This window comes from Paramisgurnus dabryanus, chromosome 9 (assembly GCF_030506205.2).
Source record: "Paramisgurnus dabryanus chromosome 9, PD_genome_1.1, whole genome shotgun sequence".
In the NCBI taxonomy this organism is placed as follows: domain Eukaryota; kingdom Metazoa; phylum Chordata; class Actinopteri; order Cypriniformes; family Cobitidae; genus Paramisgurnus; species Paramisgurnus dabryanus.
Window position 1 is genome coordinate 25,222,277 of NC_133345.1, and position 24,856 is coordinate 25,247,132.

Sequence of the window (24,856 nt, forward strand, 5' to 3'; positions counted from 1 at the left end):
TAAATAGTGCTGTTGGCTGTCATCTATGTTGTAATGGAAAAAAATGAAACATTTTTGCTTTAAAAGTAGGTGGTTATTTTTTTGGGATTTCCACAACCACAGTGCCAATATTCACAAAAATAGCTCTATACAAAGAGTGTAACATTTAGGTTTCAAATTAAGACCGTTTAAGTTATATAAATATTCACAATGCACACGGTTTTAAATGACAGAAAAATATTGCATCATTTTATTTTAATACCCTTATGAATTTGCCTGTAAACTACAGTGGGGACGCCAACTGGCAAGCTACCAAAACATGAGTGTTTTTTTTTACTGGAGGGGGAAACCATAGGGGGAAACCCTTGGTACAACATGCACAAGGGGCTACATTGTGAACACAATCGAACCATGAGAAATATTACGGGCACACGGTTTACTATAGTATTATCATAGGGAATTATTATTGTATTCCCAACGTTGTTAAAACATTTTTTTTTTCATTTAACAGCGGGGAGGTAAATAATGAGTTTATACCTACGTGAAGTCAAATACATTTTTACACAAAGTTTGTTGTACATTTTACACTATACTTTCCTTCTTCCAACCAAACTTTACAACAATCAGATGTCAATCTATGCAGGCGAATTTACAGCCGCGTTTTTGTAGATATTTTCACTCAGGCATCTATTAGACCAGTCCTGATGTGCGACACAGTACTGAGAGGCCCTCTGTCGTTTAAGCGCCGTTTGGAAATAACGAGCGACCAGGCCAATGAAATCTAAAAGTTTCTCATCTGATTGAAATCTACAACATCCTGGTTGCTATTTCGGTAAATAAGTTTTATACATTACCCGAGTAACCCATACTATTTTGTCTCATATAAATCTTTATTCAGGAATTTAAGTTTTGGCCTTTGTTCGAGCTATAAAGTTTATTAGCCAACCGGCTATTGATGAATGGCCGACTGGCTAACCGTTGCAAATACAATTGCTGGTAGCAATAGATAATGTATATTTCCTGCTTATATAGTGTATTATTACACTAAAGTGAAATTACATGTTAAGTTTCGATGTAGATTGTTTTATTCTTGCAATTTTTAAACGATTAAGAGAATGAGCTTTTGTTATTTTGTAGTTTTGAGGTGCTTAGACGTAAACTTTGTTTCCCTGAGAGAGGTCTGGTGATGTGTTTACTTAAAATACTTTGCATAAATGAACATTTTGTATTTAAAGTGTTATAACACTTATATTTTGCACCTCGGCATTATTTGTTTGAGCAGTAATTAATAGAAATTAGTCTTAACGTTTCTGTGGTGTTTATGCAAAATAAATGTACAATTCATACGATTAAACCTTTAAAGTTTGAAATATTTTCAGATAATTATAGGAAACTCGGGGACTTCCTGTTTATTTCGTGTGTGGATACATTGTGTTAGTAGTAAATTAACTCTTTAATATGTGATCACAGGTGCTGTTTTAGCTCTCTTGTCCTGAGGCTGAAGGTCCAGTGACAGCAGCCATGTTTCTGTACAATCTGACCCTGCAGCGGGCGACTGGCATCGCCCATGCTATCCATGGCAACTTCTCTGGTATGGTGGAGTGAATCTATAGAACCAATCTCTTCTGCGTCTTCTATCTCTTTTTTACTAGTCAGAATTAAGCATGTAATTTGTTGCTCCATCCGTAGGAACCAAGCAGCAGGAGATTGTTGTTTCTCGTGGGAAGATTCTGGAGATGTTACGCCCTGATGCCAACACAGGCAAGGTTCACACGCTACTTACTATGGAGGTGTTTGGTGTCATCCGATCCCTCATGGCCTTCAGGCTGACTGGTGGAACTAAAGGTAAATGGCTTCATGTCATAATTTAATCAAAACTAGGGATGCACCGAATATTCGGCCACCGAAAACACAGTGAGTACGCACTTCAAAGATCAGAACTCTTGATGTGTAAACTTTAGAGAGAGTCGCGCCGCAAATGTGTCTCATACTGTATAGTCCATTAACATACATGTGCTGAATAAAGCAATGAAAAACAACGTAACGTTTTTATGCTGCGCTGTTTGGGATTCGCCTTCGTTCTCTGTGCGCGCGCGCGTTTAAGTGCCCTCAATAGTGCACACACGAGTCATAAACCAGTCTCTGCTTATTTAAAGAGACAGTAACCTCAATTAACCTACTTAAGTCTAACAAAGAGACGAATAGCTCTAAAAATAATAATATATTTAATTTATATAATAAAGACAGTGTTATGACTCATTTAATTCGATTTCTGTACCTAATACTAATGTTAGCCCTTATTAATGTGCAGCTTTGTTCTTTTTTATAAATGTTTGTAATTTCTTTATTTGTTATTAGATTTTCCCCACCCCCTTTTTGCTGATCTGAAAAATAATCTGGTCCGTGCCTTAAAAACTGTAATGTGATCTGAACCGTGAGTTTTGTGATCTGTTACACACCCCTAGTAAAGTTAGTATACAGTGATAGCCATAAATGCATTTGTACTAATAATTGGCATAATAATTTATTTCAGTGTTTCGGTTTTTCGGCCTTGGTTTCCTCATTTTCGGTTTCGGCCAAGAATTTTCATTTCGGTGCATCCCTAATCAAAACTGGATGATCTGCTGTTTTTATATAAAGACATTTGTAAACATATTGATCTCTTTTCTCATCTGTAACTCTTAGACTATGTTGTGGTTGGGAGTGATTCTGGACGTATTATAATCTTGGAGTATCACCCCTCCAAGAACATGTTTGAGAAGATCCACCAGGAGACGTTTGGCAAAAGTGGTTGCAGGCGCATTGTGCCAGGACAGTTTATTGCTGTGGACCCTAAGGGCAGAGCTGTTATGATAGGTAAAACTACCATGGCTTTATTTAGTGTTGTCTATCTCCTTTCTGTTCCTATTGGGTGACACTAACTTAAAGACCCAAAGGATGTAGTAGTTCTTTTTCCATTAAAAAATTGCTTGTTATATTGACTGAAACAGGTTAATGTCAGAGATTAAAATAAGAATGAAATCAAACTTTGACTCTCTAAAATTAGATTTGAGAGTTTAGCATGGATTTCACAGGTACAGGGTCATATTTAATTATGTATTCTCACAGTTTAATTGTTTTTCCACATTGTTTTAGGTGCAATAGAAAAGCAAAAGTTGGTATATATTCTGAACAGAGATGCAGCTGCCCGACTTACCATCTCCTCCCCTCTGGAGGCACACAAAGCCAATACCCTTGTCTACCATGTGGTTGGAGTGGATGTCGGCTTCGAGAACCCTATGTTTGCCTGCCTAGAAATGGACTATGAGGTCAGAATCTTGCATGAGAATTTTCACCTGCACCCGTTCACTAACTAGTGATGAAGTGAAACTAAAGGGTTAATAAACACAAACTAAAGCGGATGTTGTTAAACGTTTGGCGAACGATGATAGATAGCGCACAAATTGTAAAAACAGATTATTTTGCACTATTAATTACATTATCTTAAAGGAGTGTAACTACTGTAGGATGTAAATAATGCACATAAATAACGTGAGCAGAGCGCTCAACAACTGTATCTAATCAACAGGCACATGAAACCTAGCAAGCAGGTTGCTCAAACAACAAAATCACCAGCTAACTTTAAATTTGCAAGAACTATTGACTAATACAATAACAGGCCTAAATAATACCAAAACATAAGTCCACTTACAGTTCTCACAGACACGTGTTTTATGAATTAGCTATCCTCCAGACATGATGGACCAAGCCTTTATCTAATTTTGGGCGCGTGGCATGCGTCTCTGAGATGCACTTGACGGCCTTTTTTTTGCAGCGGTTTTTTTTTTTAACGACCTAGGTAAGGCGGTAGGGTTTCCCAGCTTAGGCGGGCCACCCGAACTGAAAAGTGCTGCAGGAAACCCTGCGTTTGCAGAATAAAGGTTTTTTGTTTACATCATATATGTGTGTATAATGTATATATAAATACACACACATACACGGATGTAAAATTTTAAGAAAAAAAATCTATTTTAAAATTACATTTATAATTATATAAAATTGTATATAAATATAAAAATGTAATATACACATGTAAATATTTCTTATATACTTGCATCTGTGTGTGTTTATATATACAAAATTATTTGACAGTACTCTCTCACACACACACACACACACACACACACACACACACACACACACACACACACACACACACACACACACAATGTAAACACAAAGTTATTCTGCAACTGATTAGTCAGGATTTAATCATTTTGCAGCCCTAAAAAAGTGTCAATCTTTTACCATCCACTCCCCCTTAGCCTCAGAATTTCTTTAAGTGATTTATTCCAAATGATGGTTCGCAGGAGGCGGATAATGATCCCACCGGAGAGGCTGCAGCCAACACACAGCAGACTTTGACCTTCTATGAGCTGGATTTGGGGCTTAACCATGTGGTTCGCAAGTACAGCGAGGCACTGGAGGAACACGGCAACTTTCTCATTACAGGTGCTCACTCATCAATAATGGGAATAGATGTTCATACGGGGTTCATGAAATTCAGTTGATGTGCTTGCTTTGCAGCACCTTTGGCAGATCTTATTTGTTTTAACTATTGTGTCAGCCTTATTGTGGTGAAGATTGAGATTATGCTCCCATCCTTTACTCAGTTTTTAATTTTTTTGCCTGACTTAAAATAATGTAATTTTACCTGATTCTTTAGCAGAAATGATGAATATCATGTCTCTTCTCTGACTTGTTGGTGAAGAAAGTTTTGTGATTTCTGATCTTTATGCTAAGAAAACTGCTTTATGCACTGTTGTTTTAAGAGACATCTAGCTAAATTTGTGTTAATCTGATCCTCTATGTGTTGTAGTTCCTGGTGGCTCTGATGGACCCAGCGGTGTGCTGATTTGTTCAGAGAACTATATCACCTACAAAAACTTTGGAGACCAACCAGACATCCGTTGTCCAATACCACGTAGGAGGGTAAGTGTGTTTTAGTCTTCTAGATATCTTTCTTAAACAGGACTGTCACAGTTGGATTTGATATGATGAGATTTTCATGTCTCTTCTCTGACTCTATCTGAAGATACATAAAATACTTCTGATCTCAAATTTGTGACACATTGACTTAGAGTGGTTATATCTGGGGCAAAGGGCATGTTTCAGTTTTCAGTTGTTTGTTATTAAAACAAATTAAATGCAGATGTTTCTTTTTTCCCAATGCTTCAGAATGACCTAGATGATCCTGAGCGAGGGATGATCTTTGTCTGCTCGGCCACCCACAAGACCAAGTCCATGTTTTTCTTCCTGGCCCAGACAGAGCAGGGGGACATCTTTAAGGTTACCCTGGAAACTGATGAAGAAATGGTAAAAGCATTTGGTGTCAGCCTCTTTAATAAGTTAGGGATAGTCCACCCAAAAATGAATTTCTATCATTTTTACTCATCTTCATGTTGTTTAAACCTCTATGAGATTGTTTCTTTATTCTGTTAAACACAAAGTAATAATTTTGATAAATGATGGTAAGCATACAGTTAACGGTAAACATTGACTTCTGTATTTTTTACTATGGAACCGGTTTCAACTGTCTGGTTACCATCACGTTTTCATTTTTTGGGTGAACTGTCCCTTTAATGGATGTCTAGAGGTTTTTGAGCACATTTGTTTACTTTGCTGCGGTCCATTTGAATTAGTTGGAATTTCCAGCTTCCTAACTGGGACACAACAATGCTGTCTGAAAGTCTGACTTTCGATCTTACAAACTCAGACAGAACTTTTCATCTCTTTACAGTAGACAAATAAATTTACTTAAAAGCAAGTAAAAAGGTGCCAAAGTTTTGTAAAACCTGATTCATCAATGTTTTGTAGAGGAAGTCCTGTAATACAAACAATAATTTGTGTTAAGCATAAAACCTGCACAAGCTAACATTTGCTTTTGTGTTGATAAATACTTGTCATTATTTAATAGGACAAGACTAAATACTGGTTTGTTCTTACATCTTTTAGGTGACAGAGATCAGGATGAAGTATTTTGATACCATCCCGGTGGCCACAGCCATGTGTGTTTTGAAAACTGGCTTCTTATTTGTTGCATCAGAGTTTGGAAACCAGTAAGTAATGCTGTCAGTTATGACATTTTTATTGATTTGGCAAAACACACCAGAAAACAACATCTGAAAATGAGCTGTTTTACGATTGACCGTACAAATTAATTCATCAATAAATCTGCCATATTTTTATAGACTGCAGAAATAAGACGCAAATGCGTAAGTGATGCACAGAAATTTCGGCCATCGTTCGCTAGGAATTTACATTATTTAGATAAACAGCTGTTAAATAATTCTTTTGCATACTAAATAATATTTAATATCATTTTAGTTACATCCAATTTCGTTTTTACTTTCAAAAAAGTTGTTTTTTTTTACTTTGATTCATTAACATAAAGGGATAGTTTACCCCAAAAATGAAAGTTCTGTCTAGGGGTGGGTGGTATGACAAAAATCTTATATCATGATAGGATTCATTTTATATCATGATAACGATGTAGCACAGTAGAGTTTTCTTTTTCTTTTATTAAGGTTTTTTGTTATTACATTTTTTAATGCCAAAGATTTTTCCTAATTCTCGCAAATGTATACAAGCATAAAAAAGACAAAAACAAACAAAACTCAAGCTTACTAAAGATAAACAGTCAGTGATAAAATTAGGATAATAAATAATAATATAAATATCTTATTAAAATTAGAGAATTAATGCTGTTTGATTAACATGCAAAATTATGTAACTTCCCCTTTAAGACCAAAGTCTAGATCCAATATACTGTTACACATGCGTTTTCTTTCTCTTCAAACCTAAGGGGCTGTGTTTGAGGAATTTTGATGCATATGTGTATTTAGGGCCAATAAAGCGGCAAAAATACTCTCAAGCTTAATGAGCAGTGGATGCACCGCTTGCACACTCCTCTTACACAGTAACAGCATGCGCATTAATTATTTTGCAACAGCACTGCTGTTTGTGTTTAAATGGCTTAAAATCACTTGTTTTAAAACTGTGTTGCCTAAATATGTGTACAAACGTAGCATATTCTGCAAATACCTGTATATGAGAAAAAATACCTGTATATGTAAATACCAGTATATGAGAGATGCTATGATGTGATGACCATGAAGTCTGTTTTGAGGTCTTGATTTCCCTTTACTTTCTATTAGACCTTAACCTTTGCGTCTCTTTCTCGTCTTTCTAATAAAGATGTTTGTACTATAAACAAATGGGCTGGCACGTCAAACTACATTGCTCCAGCAGCGCACGTGTCACTAATATAAACGCAAGTTTTTTCTTAGCTTGCATAGAGTTCAGAAAACTTTACAACTATTAGCATCGTGTGCGAGAAGAGCTTTCTTAATTTGGCGACGCAGCCGCTTGCGTGTGCCCTAAGATACCTCAAGCGAGCGACTGCTGCTGCATGAGCACAGAGAGAAAGAGAGCGAGATTCACTGGCGCTTATTATGAAATGACACACACAGCTCATAAAACATTTGACTCATAACAAATGAATGTTTTTCTGTCACACTTAGTCTAACATGTGGGAGTACAGAGTTAGCCAGGCCCACTTATTTACATGCCACAAAATAGAAAAATCTGTTACGTCTGACATGTTATTTCATGGTAACAGAATATACCGTCATACTGCCCAGTCCTAGTCCAAAATCTCTACCGGTTTATCAGTAGTATACTTGTGAATAGGACATCATTAACTGTTTGGTTACAAACATCCCTCAAAATATCTTCCTTTGTGTTTAAAGAAATTTCTGTGCATCATTAAAATGGATCAATGCAGTTTGCAGAGCCAACTCTAATCCAGACATTTTGTTTTTTTTGGATTCCAGTTGTTTTTGTAGTATTTGTTTAATGCTTTTTTTATTAATAAATGGCGCTGTAGTTTCATTTGCTTGAAACCTATGTGGTCTGAATGTTATCATCCTTCTTTCAAGTTCTGTTTAACCTGAGACTTTTTACTAAAAGCATTGCCTCCTGGCATGCACTGTTGTTCACATTTGTATTACACCGTTCTGTAAATCTTAAACCTGTTGTTTTTGTTAGCTACCTGTATCAGATTGCCCATTTGGGTGATGACGATGAAGAACCTGAGTTTTCCTCGGCCATGCCTCTGGAGGAAGGGGACACATTTTTCTTCCAGCCCCGACCACTAAAGAACCTGGTGCTGGTAGATGAGCAAGAAAATCTTTCTCCCATAATGTCTTGCCAGGTGTGTGAATGTTTTTCTTGCCATCAGTGAGCTGAAGTTAATGAATTCTTAGATGCCTGGGCGCTTACTGCCAACCAGGAAATTACTAATGGGAAAATAGTAACAAGTTGGCATGGAAACGGATATCACTGTTTAGATGACCGTGCAAACTTGCTTGCTGATATGAGTAACGGTGAACAAAACTTCTATAAATGGAAAGTGATTCAGTTTCCTGTAATGATACGAAGATGTGTTCGCTTGTGCCAATAAACTAATAGGATTTTTTTTTTTTTTGCAGATTGCCGATTTGGCAAATGAAGACACTCCGCAGCTATATGTGGCGTGTGGCCGGGGACCCAGATCTACACTCAGAGTTCTGAGACATGGACTTGAGGTTTGTTTAGCTCATGGTGGTATTTGTGTGACATCAACACCTTAACACCATAACTGCATGATGGAAATTTGACACCTACTGTATCCAAGCAAAGTACTGTGTGACATGCGTGGTTTACACTTTGGCTTCACACATTTTCTTCAAGGGATTTCCATTATGTTATTTTTGTTCAAATGTGTTAAGAGTTTGCATGTTTTCTCCAGGTCTCAGAAATGGCAGTTTCTGAACTGCCCGGTAACCCCAATGCTGTGTGGACTGTCAGGAGACATGTGGAAGGTAAATATGATCCACTCACGTCAGGGGTGGGCGATTTGTCCAGAATAATGTGATATTCATCATTATAATATTAGTAATAGTATGGCTCAAAATATATTGCTTATTTATGCTGTTAAAGCAATACTCCAGCTAAATATAAAAATGTACCCAAAATTAAGATTTACTCGCCCTCAAGCAATCCAATATACACGTCCATCATCTTTCAGATTAACACATTTGGAGTTATTTTAGTAAATGTCCTTGCTTTTCCTAGCTTTATAATGATATAAAACGGGGATCGGGGAACAACTTCTGACTTAAACCCGAAAAAAGTGCATGTATCCTTTACAGAAGTAATTCTCATGGATCCAGGGGGTTAAAAAAGGTCTTATGCAGGTAATCGATGTGATTTTGTAAGAAAAATATATAATATTTCAAACTTTATAAACTATAACAACTAGCTTCCGATAATGATGCCATCTTGGACTCATGCGATTCATGAGAGTTTTGCCGTAGTGAGCGTTGTTTGCCATAGGTACATTGCGTAGTGACTCTTGTGAATCGTGTCCAAGATGGCATCGTTACCAGAAGCTAGTCAATATAGTTTATAAAGTGTAAAATATGAATATTTTTCTTTAGGGATACACTGAATGTTTGGGAAAAAAAAGATTTTCAGTGTTCGGCCGAACAAGTGAAAAGGCCAAATACATTTGACCAAACAATGAGATCTTTGATGTTGCAATCAAATTAACCAGTGCAGACTGAGAGATGTGGAAATGCAGCAAACATGTTGGTAAAAAGTATTTTAAAGTGTCAGAGAAAGACGCGATAACATATAGCACAACAAGACATCCTGAGCACCATGCAGCGTATGAGAAAGATACGGCGGTGATCGTTTTTTTTCTACTAAATGCACAAGCATGGAGAACGAGAGACTTTAGCTCTTTATCTCATTTCATAGAATGGCGAAGAGCGTCAGCAGTATGTAATAAAAACTTCCTAGAACCAGTAAAGTCCTACAAGGACAAACACGCTTATTAAGCGAGAAAAAAAAACGTTTATTAAAGATAAGCTTTTTGTTAGACCGCTTTGAGTGCTTTTTCCTCTGTCATCTGTCAATCTTGCTGCCATCTCTCTCTCTCTCTCCCCTTTGCTTGTGCTTGACCGTGCACGCAAGTGCGCATCCGCTGCTCAACATAGTGTTATATAAGCGTTTTTGCATGTTTCTTAAGGTCAAGTAATAAATGGCAATAGATAATAAAAGCAATATTCAATTCACAATATCAATATGTATTGGTAAATACATATTTAAAGGAACAGTATGTAAGAAATGTATATCAATTAATCATAGAATGGGCCTGATATGTCACCAGACATTAAGAAATCATTTTCATTTCAAATACTTGCATCACTGACAACAGCGGTCCGGCCAGGATATTTTCATTTAAAAAGTGGAGTTGGAGCCCTCAACTGATGTTTATGTTGTCATGTTGTGTATTGGCCACCAGTTGTGTAATTGCAGTACCAGTTTTAGCCACAAGTTTTGTGATTGCAGTACCAGTTTTGGCCACAATCCTACATACTGTTCCTTTAAGTAAATGTGTTTACTTAATCATGAGATTTAGGTATGAATTGGGTATATTCGATCATTTAGGCATCACTCTGGTAATGGGTTAATGGCAATTAAATGTAAAGATTTATCAGCCAATGCTGAAAATTAAACTCCTAATCACTGTAAATCCGAACAGTACAACATAATCATTTAAAATAAGTGAACTGAACTCAAACCTGTGAAGGTTTATTTATCTTAAAATTTGTATGTGTTTTCAAAGCGTTCACCATTTTAAGTTCCACAAACTTAAATGAGTCAAAGAGTCACTTTGCTAACTCAAATTTTTTATTTATTGCTTTCAAACGGAGTCATTTCAATATCACAGCCTCATTGTAACAATCACTGCAATTACAAATATTTTGTTAATTTGCCAGGTAAGCTAAGAAAGAGTTGGGCTCTGCAAATTTACTTCAGTTTTAAAGTTTAATAAACATGATTGGTTGAGGAGGCTTTCCAGTTCCCAGCATGCTTTGCATGAGCCTGCAATATGAGAAATTAAGTGATATTTTATGTGGTTTTCAGTAAAGAAAAAAACTCAATAGTTTTAAACATTCATTTATGTTGGAGATTTAGAAGAGTTTGCTATTTTTGTGCTTCCCATTGTTTAGAGGTGTAGTGCCTGTGCTTAGGCTGTAGCTCGGATATGTGTTGCTTTATCATATAAACAATAACTGAGCTCAGTCTCATCACACTTTCGCTAGTCTTACTTTTCATGAGTCACGTAATTTGTTTCTGTGACTTGTGAACAAAAAGTAAATGGTAAAAATACGTTTTAGGTACAGTATACAAAAATATATTTTAAACAGTCCTTACGATAGACAGTAGGTTTATGTATAGTGTACTTAAGTATTAAATAAAATTAAACGTAAACTCTTAAGTTTGGGTTAACATACATTTTTTAAGTATTCTTTACTTAAAATGTTTGATATGAAAAGTTGGTTTACTTAGAAATGTTAATGTAATAACTTTAAACAAAATGTTTGCCTACTCTAAGCTTGTTGGGTTTTACAGTGTAGGCTAATATATCGGTCTACCACTAACTCACAAGTCAGTGAGTATAATAGTACCAGATGCTTTTAACAACTTACCGCTCCACTAAATAAAGAGATCTGCATCAGTGCTGACCTTTTTTGGGAGAAAACATTTAGTCGATTAGGCCTCTTGCTATGTCAGTCACTTCCTTCTCAACAGGAAGGAAAAAGATGATGCAAGTTGATAGTCTGTTTAAGGCTCTATATATGTAGATGTAAGTGTAACATTTGCTTTTTATTGTTTTAAAGTGTTTTAACAGAGCATTTGCATGCATGTGAAAGTACACACCCTTAATCTAATCACCCTTAAAGCTTAAAAGTCAGAATCTTGTAGCATGCTTTCACTTGCTCTATGTGCAACATCATGCTTGGCATGTACTCTAGAACAAGCTGTACAACCAGATACTGTTATTTTCTGGCAGATATTTCTTAGAAGTCATGTGATTTGCCCTCCGATTTTTGTCCCAGGTGTACTTTTTGAGTTCTGCAGAATTTATACGTGTGGTTTACACACACGAGTGTCTCAAGGGGATCAGTTTCATTTTGACTCCGCAGTCTTGTAGGAGATGTCTTTGTTAATAAACGCTTGATTACTTGAGGTTATAGTTTACCATCCATTTTGCTCTCAAAAATGAATACATATGATCTTTTGATGCAATGCATCCCTGCCCACATACAGTTGAACCAATGATTAAACCAAATTACTTGGTTAATAATTTGTCATCTTCCATTGTTGGCTTGCCTTTCTGGTTAGAAATTAACCCTTATATGGCAAACCTTTCCAACTAAATAAATGCATGATCAGCGTGGATTTTCTTTTTACAGATGAGTTTGACGCTTACATCATTGTGTCCTTCGTTAACGCCACCTTGGTACTGTCTATCGGAGAAACCGTGGAAGAAGTGACAGATTCTGGTTTTCTGGGCACAACACCCACACTGTCCTGCTCACTACTGGGGGAGGATGCACTTGTGCAAGTAAGCGACATCTCTCTGACCCACATCTCATTCCCGGAAACTTGAGCCCATTTAGACTCTCTCATGGTTTACTGTTGTAAACAAACCCTCCCTATTGGAGTAATTGAGTTTTTAACTCTTTCCCGCCTGAATTTTTAGATCTTCACAAAAAGTTTAATTATATAAACATACAATATTTATTAGAATAAACTTTAGTCACTTCTCAAATGTGAGTAGGTTTCTTCAAAAAAAAAAAAACTAACTTTTTTAGAGATCAGATTCAGAGAGATGATCAAAACAGAGTTTTTACTGTTTTTGGATCAGTGGATGCTTCAGTGTTTTATAAGAGCGCCACCAAGTGTATTAATAGTGGAAATTTGGATTGCCGTAAAAACTCAGATAACTTGTCTCTGGCGGGAAAAGAGTTAAAGGTGGAGTGCATTTGTGCAATGTTTGAAAAACGCTTTGGAAAAGCGAGTCGGGCTGACTGCCAAAACACACTTGTAGCCAATCAGCAGTAAGGGGCGTGTCTACTAACCGATATCCTTGCCGGGGCTGTGTATGTGCGGGACGGGTCTATCAAAAGAAGGTCCAGATTCTATTGGGGAAGGGGCGTGTTTGTTAGGTGATTTCAGATATCAACATTGGCTTTCAAACATTGTGCACTCTGCCTTTAAAGTTCTTGACCAACACGCAAGTCAGAATTGTCTTAAAGAAACAACAAAAACTGAATTCTGCACAAAAATCGCTTTACCTCGATTATCATGTTTTTGTAATGATTTGAAAAGGTTATGCACAGCCCTATACTATTCCAATATTATTGAAAGTCAGTGGTGCTCAAACTGTTTGGTTACAAACATTGCTCAAAATTTGTTCCTCTGTGTTCATGAATCCTCATGGTTTTGTTGAATTTTTGTGTGTTTATAGGTCTACCCCGACGGGATCCGTCACATCCGTGCAGATAAAAGAGTAAATGAATGGAAGACCCCAGGGAAGAAGACGATCGTCCGCTGTGCTGTCAATCAGAGGCAGGTTGTCATTGCTTTGACTGGAGGAGAGCTTGTCTATTTCGAGATGGATCCGGTATGTTCGCATCTTGTTTCTTTTCTATCTTTGTGTCTTCTGTTGAAATTCTCCCACTTATATTTTGCTTTCTTTCCATTTAGTCTGGACAGCTAAATGAATATACAGAAAGGAAGGAGATGTCTGCAGATGTGGTATGCATGAGCTTGGCAAACGTGCCACCTGGTGAACAGCGCTCACGTTTTCTGGCTGTTGGGTTGGTGGACAATACCGTCCGAATCATCTCCCTGGATCCATCAGTAAGCTGCAGACTTAGCCTTTCGACTTGATCAAATGTTAGTGTAACAGTCTTTTGATTAAGGGCTGTGTTTAATGTATTTGTTTCACAGGATTGTCTTCAGCCTTTGAGCATGCAGGCTCTTCCGGCTCAACCAGAGTCTCTTTGTATCGTGGAGATGGGTGGAGTGGAAAAACAGGACGAATTGGGAGAAAAGGGCACTATTGGTTTCCTCTACCTCAACATTGGCCTTCAGGTAGAAAATTAGGTTGAAAACACTTTAATAATGCTAGGTGTCTGTTACACCTCTCAAAATATGCTTGTTAATATGCCATACCTTGTGTCTTAAATTAAGTGAATTTCCTAGTTGAGTGTAACCTTTAATTTCCAGAACGGAGTGTTGCTGCGTACAGTTTTGGACCCAGTGACTGGGGATCTGTCTGATACTCGTACCCGTTATCTCGGTTCCCGACCTGTCAAGCTTTTCAGAGTCCGCATGCAGGGCCAGGAAGCTGTGAGTCATCCCTGCTCTTCATGCCTACTAAATATTTTCTCACTGCATGATGGTTTGCTGAGCTTATTTTGTGACATTTAACCACTGCAGGTTCTGGCAATGTCCAGTCGTTCCTGGCTGAGTTATTCATATCAGTCTCGTTTCCACCTTACCCCACTGTCATACGAAACCTTGGAATACGCCTCGGGCTTCGCATCCGAGCAGTGTCCAGAGGGAATCGTTGCCATCTCCACAAACACACTGAGGTAAACACATAAATCCTGTGCACACACTGATATGAACTTGGTGAATTTTGTTGTCTGTGCCTTAAAGGGACACTCCACTTTTTTTTTTTTTTTTAAATGCTAATTTTCCAGCTCCCCTTAAGTTGAGCATTTGAAATATTTTGGAATCCATTCAGCCGATCTGCGGTTCTGGTGCTACCACTTTTAAGCAAGGCCCGAAAATAGTCCACTGCTATTGAAAGATACTAAGGGGACTATTTTCGGCTGCTGCGTAATATCATTGCACCTCCTGCAGCCATGTTACAGCCGCAAAGTCCTTGATTATTACAACAGAATGAGAGTATAGTCCTAGCTGTATCTGCTTAGAAAATCGCAACTTTTAATTTTTTGTTGGTCTTAATACATGATGTCACTACAGAAGAGTCAAGTTTTAAATAGGAAAAATATCCAAACTCTTTGGTTATTTTTTTGCGCGATGCTAATGGTCTAATAAGATTCAATGGCTTATGCTAAGCTATGCTAAAAGTGGTAGCGCCAGACCCAGAGATCAACTGAATGGATTCCAAACTGATAGAAATCAAATGTTTAACTCTAGAGGAGCTGGAAAATGAGCATATTTTTAATTAACTGGAGTGTCCCTTTAATATGTGTGAATAATATGACTGTGAGAATACTAAAGTAGGATTAAGCATATTGTGGTTTTTGGTTTCAGTTCCTATATACAGTGCTTCCCAAATTTGTGATATTTACAATATCCTACTTGACCGGTGGTTTGGTGATTGTAGATCATATTTCACAATTGTCAACTCAGTTCAAACATATCCATATACAAGGTGGACTGTGGGTAACAACTGGCAGGCTTAAGTATTTCTCATGAATATTTTACTGGCTGGATGACATAATTTTATTTGCTAGAGGCAAGTTTTTGTTTGTAATTTTCATACGGAGTCATACAGCCATGTCACACAGGGGTTACCCAGTCTCACAGTAAAACATTTCATTTGGAGGATTTCGTAATGGGATCCGCTCTTGTTGCCTCTGTCTAGGAAGAGACTTCACTTTTGTTTCTAAATAGTTATGGGATGACATGTTACAACAGGACAAATAACTGCCAGAAATTTTTCCCAGGAAATTTTGGCTCTACATCTGTCCTAATGACTAACGTCTAATCTTTGTATTCACTGCCCTCTCTCTCGTCTCCCCCCCAAACAGGATTTTGGCACTAGAGAAACTAGGTGCTGTCTTCAACCAGGTGGCATTCCCACTGCAGTACACAGCTCGCAAGTTTGTCATCCACCCAGAGACCAACAACTTGATCCTGATCGAAACAGACCATAATGCCTACACCGAGGCCACCAAAGCCCAGCGCAAGCAGCAGATGGCAGAGGTCAGTGAAACTGACCTTTACAAGGCTACATAAAGAAACAAGATACTTTAGTTTCCCGCTCTTAACTCCTTTGGAATTTTCTCCTTATCTCCGTCTGATTCATCCACTCACTTTCTTAATGAAATCAATTACTGATGTGGTAATCCGAAGCATGCCGGCGGTTGTCTGTCAGACGTGCGTTGCTAGTTTGCAGCTGCTTTATCATTGCTGTTGCTTAAAGGGTAATTCCAAGTTGACAAGCACTAAAACTGACATGTACGTTGAAATGTGCATGCTGTGGTTATTGTGGTGGCTCGTCACATACATTATTTCAATCGAGCTTGGCTGCGTGTCTGGAAAGAATAAACAATGCGAGTTGAAAAATGAGTGTTTAAATTCCTAAATTCATTGTTTAACGATTGTTGTCTTAGTTTATTTGTTTTAAAAAGCTCTTGATATACTGTACATGGCTAAAAGTATGTGAACGTTGTCTTGAAAATTACAGGTTTGCCTAGGCCTCTCAGTTTTAGTGATGAAAAATTTGTTGTAATGTTACAGGATACAGTGACATTCCAGAGATTTATATGATTCCAGATCATTATCACTTCCCAAACTCTTGCCACAAAGCAAATGATTGTGTGTAAAAGTTGACTGGCCAGCACAAAGCCCAAACCTTAACCACATTGAACACTTTTGCAATAAATTGGAACGCAGGCTGCGGGCCAAACCGCATCACCCAACATCAGTTCCTGGCCCCTCTAGTGCTTTGCTGTCTAAATAAGAGCAAACCGAAATTTAACATATCGTGGAAAGCTTTCATTGAAAAGTGGAAGATACCCCAAAATTACAATTTTCATCTTATTTCAGCCTATTTTGAGATTAGTAGGATCAAAGTTTGATTTCACATTGATTTCAATCTTTGAAATGACCTCGCTCAGCCAATGTTAAAGATATCAAGGTTATATTTTCACAAAATGTGCTTTGCATTATGAAGGATGGATTTATGTAAAGAAAAGTAAATCACAAAAAAATGACTTTATCTAGGTTATCACATGCAGGCAGGATCATATTTTTGTATCATAATGACTGATAACAGAATTGTAATTTTTAATCTTCCTTTTATAATGATTGTTTTGACTACCATGTTGTGTTTGGGTGTCAACTTAAGTGTGTCCTAACATTGTAACACATCAACTAAAGTGCTTCTGTCTTATCTGTAGGAAATGGTGGAGGCCGCAGGGGAAGATGAAAGGGAACTTGCTGCAGAAATGGCAGCAGCGTTCTTGAACGAGAATCTTCCAGAAGCTATCTTTGGGGCACCTAAGGCAGGTTCTGGACAGTGGGCTTCACTAGTTCGTTTGGTTAACCCCATTCAGGGCAACACATTGGACCTGGTGCAACTAGAGCAGAATGAAGCGGCCTTTAGGTAGGGATGGAGATCTGAGGAGACATGCACTTGCACTTTGTAAATAAATAAATACTAACTAGAAATGTACTTGAATGGTCTACACAAACCCCAAGAGGATGGGGAAATGTTCATGTAACACTTAATCCTACACAACCGTCCTCTCACCTTGCCATTACATTGGTTTCATCTTCCCCTTTCGTTTTGCAGTGTGGCTGTGTGTCGCTTTTCCAGTGGAGGGGATGACTGGTATGTGTTGGTGGGCGTAGCCAGAGATATGATTTTAAATCCACGCTCCGTCGGCGGTGGATATATTTACACTTATCGGCTGGCAGGGGGTGGGGACAAGCTGGAGTTTTTGCACAAGGTGAGTACAGGAAATGAGTTGGCATAATATTAAATGTGTTGGCAGTGAGCTCAGGAATTTGGAATTTCCCAAAAATCATTAAATGTGCCCTAGAAATCCATTTAAGCGTAGCAAACAGCTTTTTGGTAGGTGCTTTGGGCAGGGCTCCAAAAATTTTATTAGTTCATACTTCAAATGATTAATTTACTTTATATCAAAGCCATATGTAGTCATACAAGATTAGTAAAGATAAATAGTTACAGTACTGTTTAGATTTGAGTGAAATGTGTCTCATGGTCCTAAAAATCTGTTAATCTGAAGGTACGTTTAAATTTATTAAAGTACTTCGGTGGACAAAATTATATTAATTTCTTTAAAAAGAAAATTTTATTTTTTTAATGGATGAGTTGGACCATATAATAAAGAACAAGCAGAGCCCATAATAGATGGAAAATCATCCAATGCTGTGTAAAAAGCTTTCCAGGGTGATCTCTAGAAAAAGATGCTTGATAAAATTTTGATTTAAAATTAAGAGTTTGATTTTACAAAATCTAGGCAAAGGGATGACTACTTTAAAACTATGCTAAAATATAACACATTTGATTTGTACTGGATGCTTTTAATCACAAATAAAAAATTTTTACAATTGCATTTGTCATAGTTTGATGAGTTTACTATTGCTTGTAAAATGTAGAAAAAGTCTAAATTAAGAACAAGCATTTTAAAACTTTCAAGTGGTTTAGTGTCTTGTTCGTAACATTAAGTTGAATGCATCTTTATGTGGGTTCTGTTTGACAGACGCCTGTAGAAGACGTGCCCCTTGCGATTGCTTCTTTTCAGGGGCGAATTTTGGTCGGAGTGGGCAAACTCCTGCGCATCTATGACCTGGGTAAAAAGAAACTTCTCCGCAAGTGTGAAAACAAGGTGAGGAGATATATAAGACCTTGTCTAGAGGAAGTCTGTGATGAATTATGTCAGTGACACACTGCTGTTATATGACACTTGTTGATGCATAACCACATAAAAGGATTGAAACAGAAGCTCACACCACCATGTTTGGATGTCATTACATGGTAGCAGTTAATGCGGGGGTGGCAAGGTTTAGTTTAAGTGATGGGTCACCCAAAAATGAAGAAAATTGTATCATTGTTTACTCATCCTCATGTTGGTCTAGACCCATTTAATTGCCTTCTCTTTTTTCCGTTTACAATAATTTTGAGTGGGAAGTGTAAACCATATACAATCTTGTTTACTAAGTTAAGTTACAGTTTATTAATTGCCACTTTCTTGGTTTCACAGCATGTACCTAACTTGGTGACCGGCATCTACACTATTGGACAGCGTGTGATTGTGTCTGATATTCAGGAAAGTCTATTTTGGGTTCGCTACAGACGTAACGAGAACCAGCTCATCATCTTTGCGGATGAAACGTATCCTCGCTGGGTCACGACCGCTTGCCTGCTCGATTATGACACCATGGCTGCAGCTGATAAGTTTGGAAATATCTGTGTTGTGAGTGTAGTCCCTTTTAGGATTACTAATACTACAAATGTGCCACAGTTTATTTGCTAGTTTATGAAAGAGCAAGTGGAAAAAATGTACATGGGTGATACTCACGAAAACTTGGTTTTAAAAATGTCAAGCATGAAAATGTAAAAATTGCTTAAATTTACTTTTTTTTCCCAGCAGACATTGAAAAACAAAGTCTGGAGTAAATGGGAACATTAATTTAAACACTTTTATTTATCATTTAACACTTTGTAACATAATTTAAAAAATTAGTCCCTAAAAAATCTCATTACCGCAACAGTCAGAAAACATCAACACTGACATATTTTCAAAATGACATGACAAACCTGAAAGAACATAATTTGGAGATTCTGCACATGCATTTAAAATCAAAGTATTCTGCTTCTATTAATTAAATTAACATTTGATAAGCATCTGTTGCGGTAATGATAATCAAAATGTCGTGTAAGCATTCTGACAAGACAATATTTCAAATTAACTGTAAAAAAATGATCATACCTGGTAGCCATCTTGAAGTAACTGGTCCATGTGCTTGGTCACTCAAAATCAAACTTTATAAAAATGCTGTATGTGTGCTTAAACTGTTCTCAAAAAGTGTTGCGGAGGATGAGAACATCAGGCATGGACACATCATTTTCCAATTTTTCTTCATTATTATTATGCATGAATATTCAGTAAATATTTTTTCTGTCATCTAAAGTAGTCTAGCAAAACATCCATTTATTTTTTTTTCTAAATATTTTTGTGTTAATTTGATTAAATTACAACAAAACGCATGTTCAAACACCGCCGGACACATTGCGGTAATGAGAATTTCAGCAGAAAATGAGATAAAATTGACAAATTATAAATTCTTATGTTGAAATCACACATTGTGCAAGGTAGAACACAGTATTGTGTTAATTCTGATGCTTTTTAATATTACTATATTACACATTTTATAGCTAAAATCATTAGTGCCGTGGTGTTTCAATGGTTTCGTGAGAATCACCCACATGCATCATAGGTGCACATAGAAATATTCAACCAGTTGCTAAATAAATTAAATGCATATTTGTTTTACAGGTGCGCCTGCCCCCCAACACTAGTGATGACGTTGATGAGGACCCCACAGGGAACAAAGCATTGTGGGATAGGGGTTTACTCAACGGAGCATCACAGAAGGTAACCTCCACTGACCTTTCAATACTGTATCTCCCACAGGTTTCAACTCCGAAGCTGCTTAGTTCTCAGTGCCCCGACACTTTTTCTTTGTCTGTTTTTGTTTGTCTGGTTAGTGTTGTGGTTGTTTTTCCCCACACACACACACCCAGACCTGCACCCTAAAATGTTTGGCTGTAGTCCACAGTCTGCTTTTGAAACCTCAGCAACAAATCTTGTCCTTTCGCCAGCGATCGTTATGCACAAATTGGAGCAAGGAAATTTTTAGGTGGACACTAGGGAAAGTCCCTATTTGCACACCAATGACTTGCGTCTAGATTTGACGGACATGCCGAACGCATGTGTAAGCAAGCCGGGGTGGACATGGTTGGGTTGGTAAAAACACATTACTGTGAGAAAAGTTTGCCAAATATGTTATTTTTTTCCTTATTTTGCTGATTAATTGTTTTGCATTGCCATCATTATAACACTAAATGGAAACACAAGACTTATAAATATCCATATTTAAACATTTCTTCTGTCCTATCACAGGCTGAGGTGATTATTAACTATCACATAGGAGAGACAATACTGTCCCTTCAGAAGACCACGCTTATCCCTGGAGGATCAGAGTCTTTGGTGTATACCACGCTATCAGGAGGCATTGGGATACTGGTGCCCTTCACCTCTCATGAGGTACGGTTCCTCCTAGCGCAAACAAGAAGTACTTTCGTAACGTTAATGATGCAACTTTGAGTTATGAAATATAACATAGTTGCGGTGTACTAAAGATGTTTTTCTTATTTGTTCTGTCTCTTGGTTGGTTGTTTGGACTATGATTTAAACTTTAATTGTCTGTTTTAATGAATTTGTGCATCTTGTGTGTCTCTTTAGGATCATGACTTCTTCCAGCACTTAGAGATGCACATGCGCTCTGAATTTCCTCCTTTGTGTGGTCGAGATCACCTCAGCTTCCGTTCCTACTACTTCCCTGTAAAGGTCAGCAGCAACACATCAATGCTTTGTGCAGTTTTCTTAATAAAACCAAGATTATTATTTTGCAAAACATATATTTCATGGGGGGTTTTCTTTTTGCATTCATGTTTGCAGAATGTGATCGATGGAGACCTGTGTGAACAGTTTAACTCTATGGACCCCCATAAACAGAAGAGTGTAGCTGAGGAGTTGGACCGCACTCCGCCAGAGGTCTCTAAAAAACTGGAGGACATCCGAACCCGCTATGCCTTCTAATGTCCCTCTTTCTGGAACGAGCACCATGAGAAAACCTTTTGTTTTCTCAGGCTTCTGTTACCGTGACCCAAAAAACTTTCCCACCGCAAGTATAGGAGCAGAATTTTGGTGCAAGCCGAAATGTTTCTTTCTTAACTGCGGCCAGATGTGAGCTCTCACAGTCCCTGTGGTCATTGACCTTGTCTGTGCTAGACTGACACAAACTGCTGTTGGTACTGTACTTGGTACACAACTTTTTTTTTAGAAGTTGTGTCAGGAAAATCATTTTGAAAAGAGATGTTTATGCAGAAGGTGATATTGACCTGTTATAAACATGTGGCACAAGCAAACCTAGAAACTGTCTTTGCAGCTAAATCCATGCATTGTTTGAATCACAGTCTGCATTAAACATTGCATCATTAATATCTCAACTACATCCCAGGTTAAAAGAGCCGTTTCCTATTGTAAAAACAGAAGGTGAAATTGTAAAAATAACTTTTTTGTGTGTTCACAGTTGTGTTTTTTTTAATTTTCGTATTTTGGGCTAAAATCATCAAATCCCTGTCCTAAAACACTGAAAAATATGTGCTGTTTGTCTTGAAGTGTGAGAGGATTTTGTAAATAAACCTTTTTACTTTTACTTTGACCAGGATTTCCGTATTTGTCATGAGACTTGCTGTTTGTCTTGCAATAAGTGAGCACACAGGCAAAGCGGGTTTCCAGTGTTAACTCTTTGTTTTTTTTCTCCTTTTGGGGAGGGCTTGATAATGATCATCTGTTGCACTCGTGATGATGAGTCAGCCTGGTCTTTAATGCTATAAAATGAAGTCATTCAGATGTAATTGTATGTAGACATTGCTTAGTGCAGCTTATGAAATATTTATGTAGTCTTTAATGCTTGTAAAGAGTTGTGAGATCACAACACTTGCCCATTTCAGTGCAGTGTATGAGAGTCTTAGCCTAATTCAATAATAACCTTTACAACACATTTAATCTTTGAAATGGGTATCCCCTTGTTTGTGAACTGTTTTTTTGTCTTAAAACAAACAGGTTACATAACAGAGGAAAATATTTATCGGTGTTTAAAATCATCATTGTGGGATGGTGAAGAATATACAGTGCAAATTTCCCTTTTGGCCAGCAATACCTTTTTTATTAAATCGTACCTTTGTGTAGTTTTGTATTAAATTCATTTTGAGTCATACATTATTTATACCAACTATTTAAAAGATGCAAATAGCTTTACAAGCATTAACTAATTCTAGAGGCCCAAGGCCTTTGACATTAATGGCCTGCTAATGTCTTGTATGGGCTGTCTTTGTTTTCTTTAGCAGTGATCCTATGCAATAGGGAATTGGGAATATTTTTTTGCTTTGTTAAATGCAGGGACAGATTATGACTTCAAAAGGCCCTGGGGTCAGTTATCCCCCCAAAATTTTCCCCATTCTTTCCCTTAGCTGCACATTCGCAGTTAAAGAAAGTGAAAGTTAAGATGATCAGGAATATTCAAACCGTTCTCACTCTACATCAAATGCCTGCACTATGCTAAATATATAATATGGACAGGGTTTACAGAATCAATAAAGAAATAATTTTTATTCCCTAATATTTACTTTTTTCTCTCTAGCTCCTCTTGTTTTCCTTAAATACGTGTAGGGATGGTTTCCCGGACAGGGAGAAGACTAGCCATTGACTAAAAAATTTTTTAGAGCTGTTCAAACTGAAAACAACTTGCACTGACATATCTTAAAATACATGAGTGCCCTTTGTTATGTTTTTCAAAATGCACACAAGTTATGTTTTTAGTAAGGCATGTTTGATAAAACTAGTTATAAGGCCTAGTCCTGACTTAAGTTAATCCTTGTCCGGGAAACCTCCACATAGGGGTGGTTTCCCAGACAGGGATTATCTTATAGGCCTTAGTTAATTTAGGACATTTAAGTCATTTTTAAAAGCTTAATTTATTAAAAAAAAAACCTTACTGGTGTTCATCTTGGGACACAACACTCGCACTGATATATTTTAAGATATGTCAAAGCAAGTTGATCAAGACAACACTAACATATAAGTTGGTTCGGGACTAGGCTTAAGCCCTGTCTGGGAAACAACCCCATTATGTATTAATTAGCAAAAAGACGTGACTAACATTTAAACATCACTAGTCTGGCGTTAATACGTTTTACCATCTGATAGGACCAATGTGCGTGTGCACCTTAAGTCTTGGGGAAAAAAATTTAGGCACTAAATAGTAACTTTTGTTACTATTGTTCTCTTTTGCATTCTTAAAAAAATTCTGATTTGGGTGCCAATTTCAGTCAGATTGAACTTTTAACAAAAGAATATTTGTAATTTCAAATATACACACTATAGAAATGCATATGCTTTTATAGACATTCAACCAACTGTATTAAAGTGTGTAAGATTTGACAGTTTTAAAAATGTTTAAGTCTTAACCATGGTAAAACACAGACTCTATTGTCGTCTCCATACCATTTTTTTAGATAAAAATAATTAAGATTAAAAAGTGATGGTAAGCACAGCATTTCCACCTGTCTTTCCATTAATTTAAAAGTTTTTACATGGTTTTAACTTCAACCTATTACTAGCTGCTTTTCCATTACCATTTGAATTGCGCAATTTGAAGGGTAATGGAAACGCAGCTAAAAATTCTTTGTAGTAATAATAGATTAACAAGTCATTTCAAATTAGATTTTTTTTTAACTTGACTAGTGATCAGTTGCTGCATACTTATAAAGTTAAAATAAGTTAAGCTAATTCAACTTTTTTTTCCTAAGTTACTGCAACTCATCACAATTCAAGATAAAAAATACAGTTTGAAATAACTTGTAAATTCTAGTTGATTATACTTAAAAATGTAAGTGCAAAATTTTACAGTGAGATAGGACAGTTAATAATTTTATGTTCACACATGCTCATTTTTATATACAAATTTATCTATCTATGCATGGAAACATCTCTCACCAAAACAAATTCCTTGTGTGTGCAATATACTTGACAATAAATAAATAAATTAAATGTTTGGAGACATGCATTCACTGTAAAAAACAAGAATCAACAGTTTATTCAAATTAACAATAAATTCAATGAACATTACATTGAACTGACTTAAAAAATCAAGTTGAATCTTGTAACTTAAAAAAATAAAGATGTTGCCATGACTTGTTGATCATATAATTTTTGTTGCTACTGAAGTGCCGGGGAGCCCTCAGAGACAAAGAGCCTTGTCTATCAGGCCATATATAGGCAATGTGACCAATATATTAAACATAAATAAACATTTGTTTTTATTATTGTTGGGCTTTTTGCAACAAACTGAATGG

At 36.9% G+C, this 24,856-nt stretch overlaps 1 protein-coding gene and 1 non-coding gene across 2 annotated transcripts; both read left to right on the forward strand.

Moving 5' to 3' along the window:
• The first annotated feature begins 691 nt into the window (after window positions 1-691).
• Window positions 692-22,161, forward strand: sf3b3 (splicing factor 3b, subunit 3). The gene is made up of 27 exons (XM_065283286.1): window positions 692-811; window positions 1,450-1,570; window positions 1,669-1,824; window positions 2,665-2,835; window positions 3,115-3,287; window positions 4,329-4,470; window positions 4,838-4,950; window positions 5,197-5,334; window positions 5,974-6,077; window positions 8,068-8,233; window positions 8,511-8,606; window positions 8,810-8,882; window positions 12,330-12,481; window positions 13,388-13,543; window positions 13,627-13,782; window positions 13,873-14,016; window positions 14,152-14,274; window positions 14,365-14,519; window positions 15,711-15,885; window positions 17,085-17,290; window positions 17,480-17,636; window positions 18,414-18,539; window positions 18,915-19,127; window positions 20,211-20,309; window positions 20,838-20,981; window positions 21,180-21,284; window positions 21,396-22,161. The coding sequence occupies exons 2-27, from the start codon at window positions 1,501-1,503 to the stop codon at window positions 21,534-21,536; spliced, it is 3,654 nt and encodes a 1,217-aa protein (XP_065139358.1). The 5' UTR covers window positions 692-811; window positions 1,450-1,500; the 3' UTR covers window positions 21,537-22,161.
• LOC135774050 (small nucleolar RNA SNORD111) lies at window positions 4,682-4,759 on the forward strand. The gene has a single exon (XR_010543621.1). It is a non-coding gene; the product is annotated as a small nucleolar RNA SNORD111 (small nucleolar RNA).
• Window positions 22,162-24,856: the final 2,695 nt, after the last annotated feature.

Coding starts and splice junctions, on each gene's coding strand:
- sf3b3 (XM_065283286.1), top strand. CDS start 1,501: ATGTTTCTGTACAATCTGACCCTGCAGCGGGCGACTGGCATCGCCCAT. Junction 5,335..5,973: donor TGGAAACTGATGAAGAAATG/GTAAAAGCATTT, acceptor TACATCTTTTAG/GTGACAGAGATCAGGATGAA. Junction 20,982..21,179: donor TGCCCTTCACCTCTCATGAG/GTACGGTTCCTC, acceptor GTGTCTCTTTAG/GATCATGACTTCTTCCAGCA.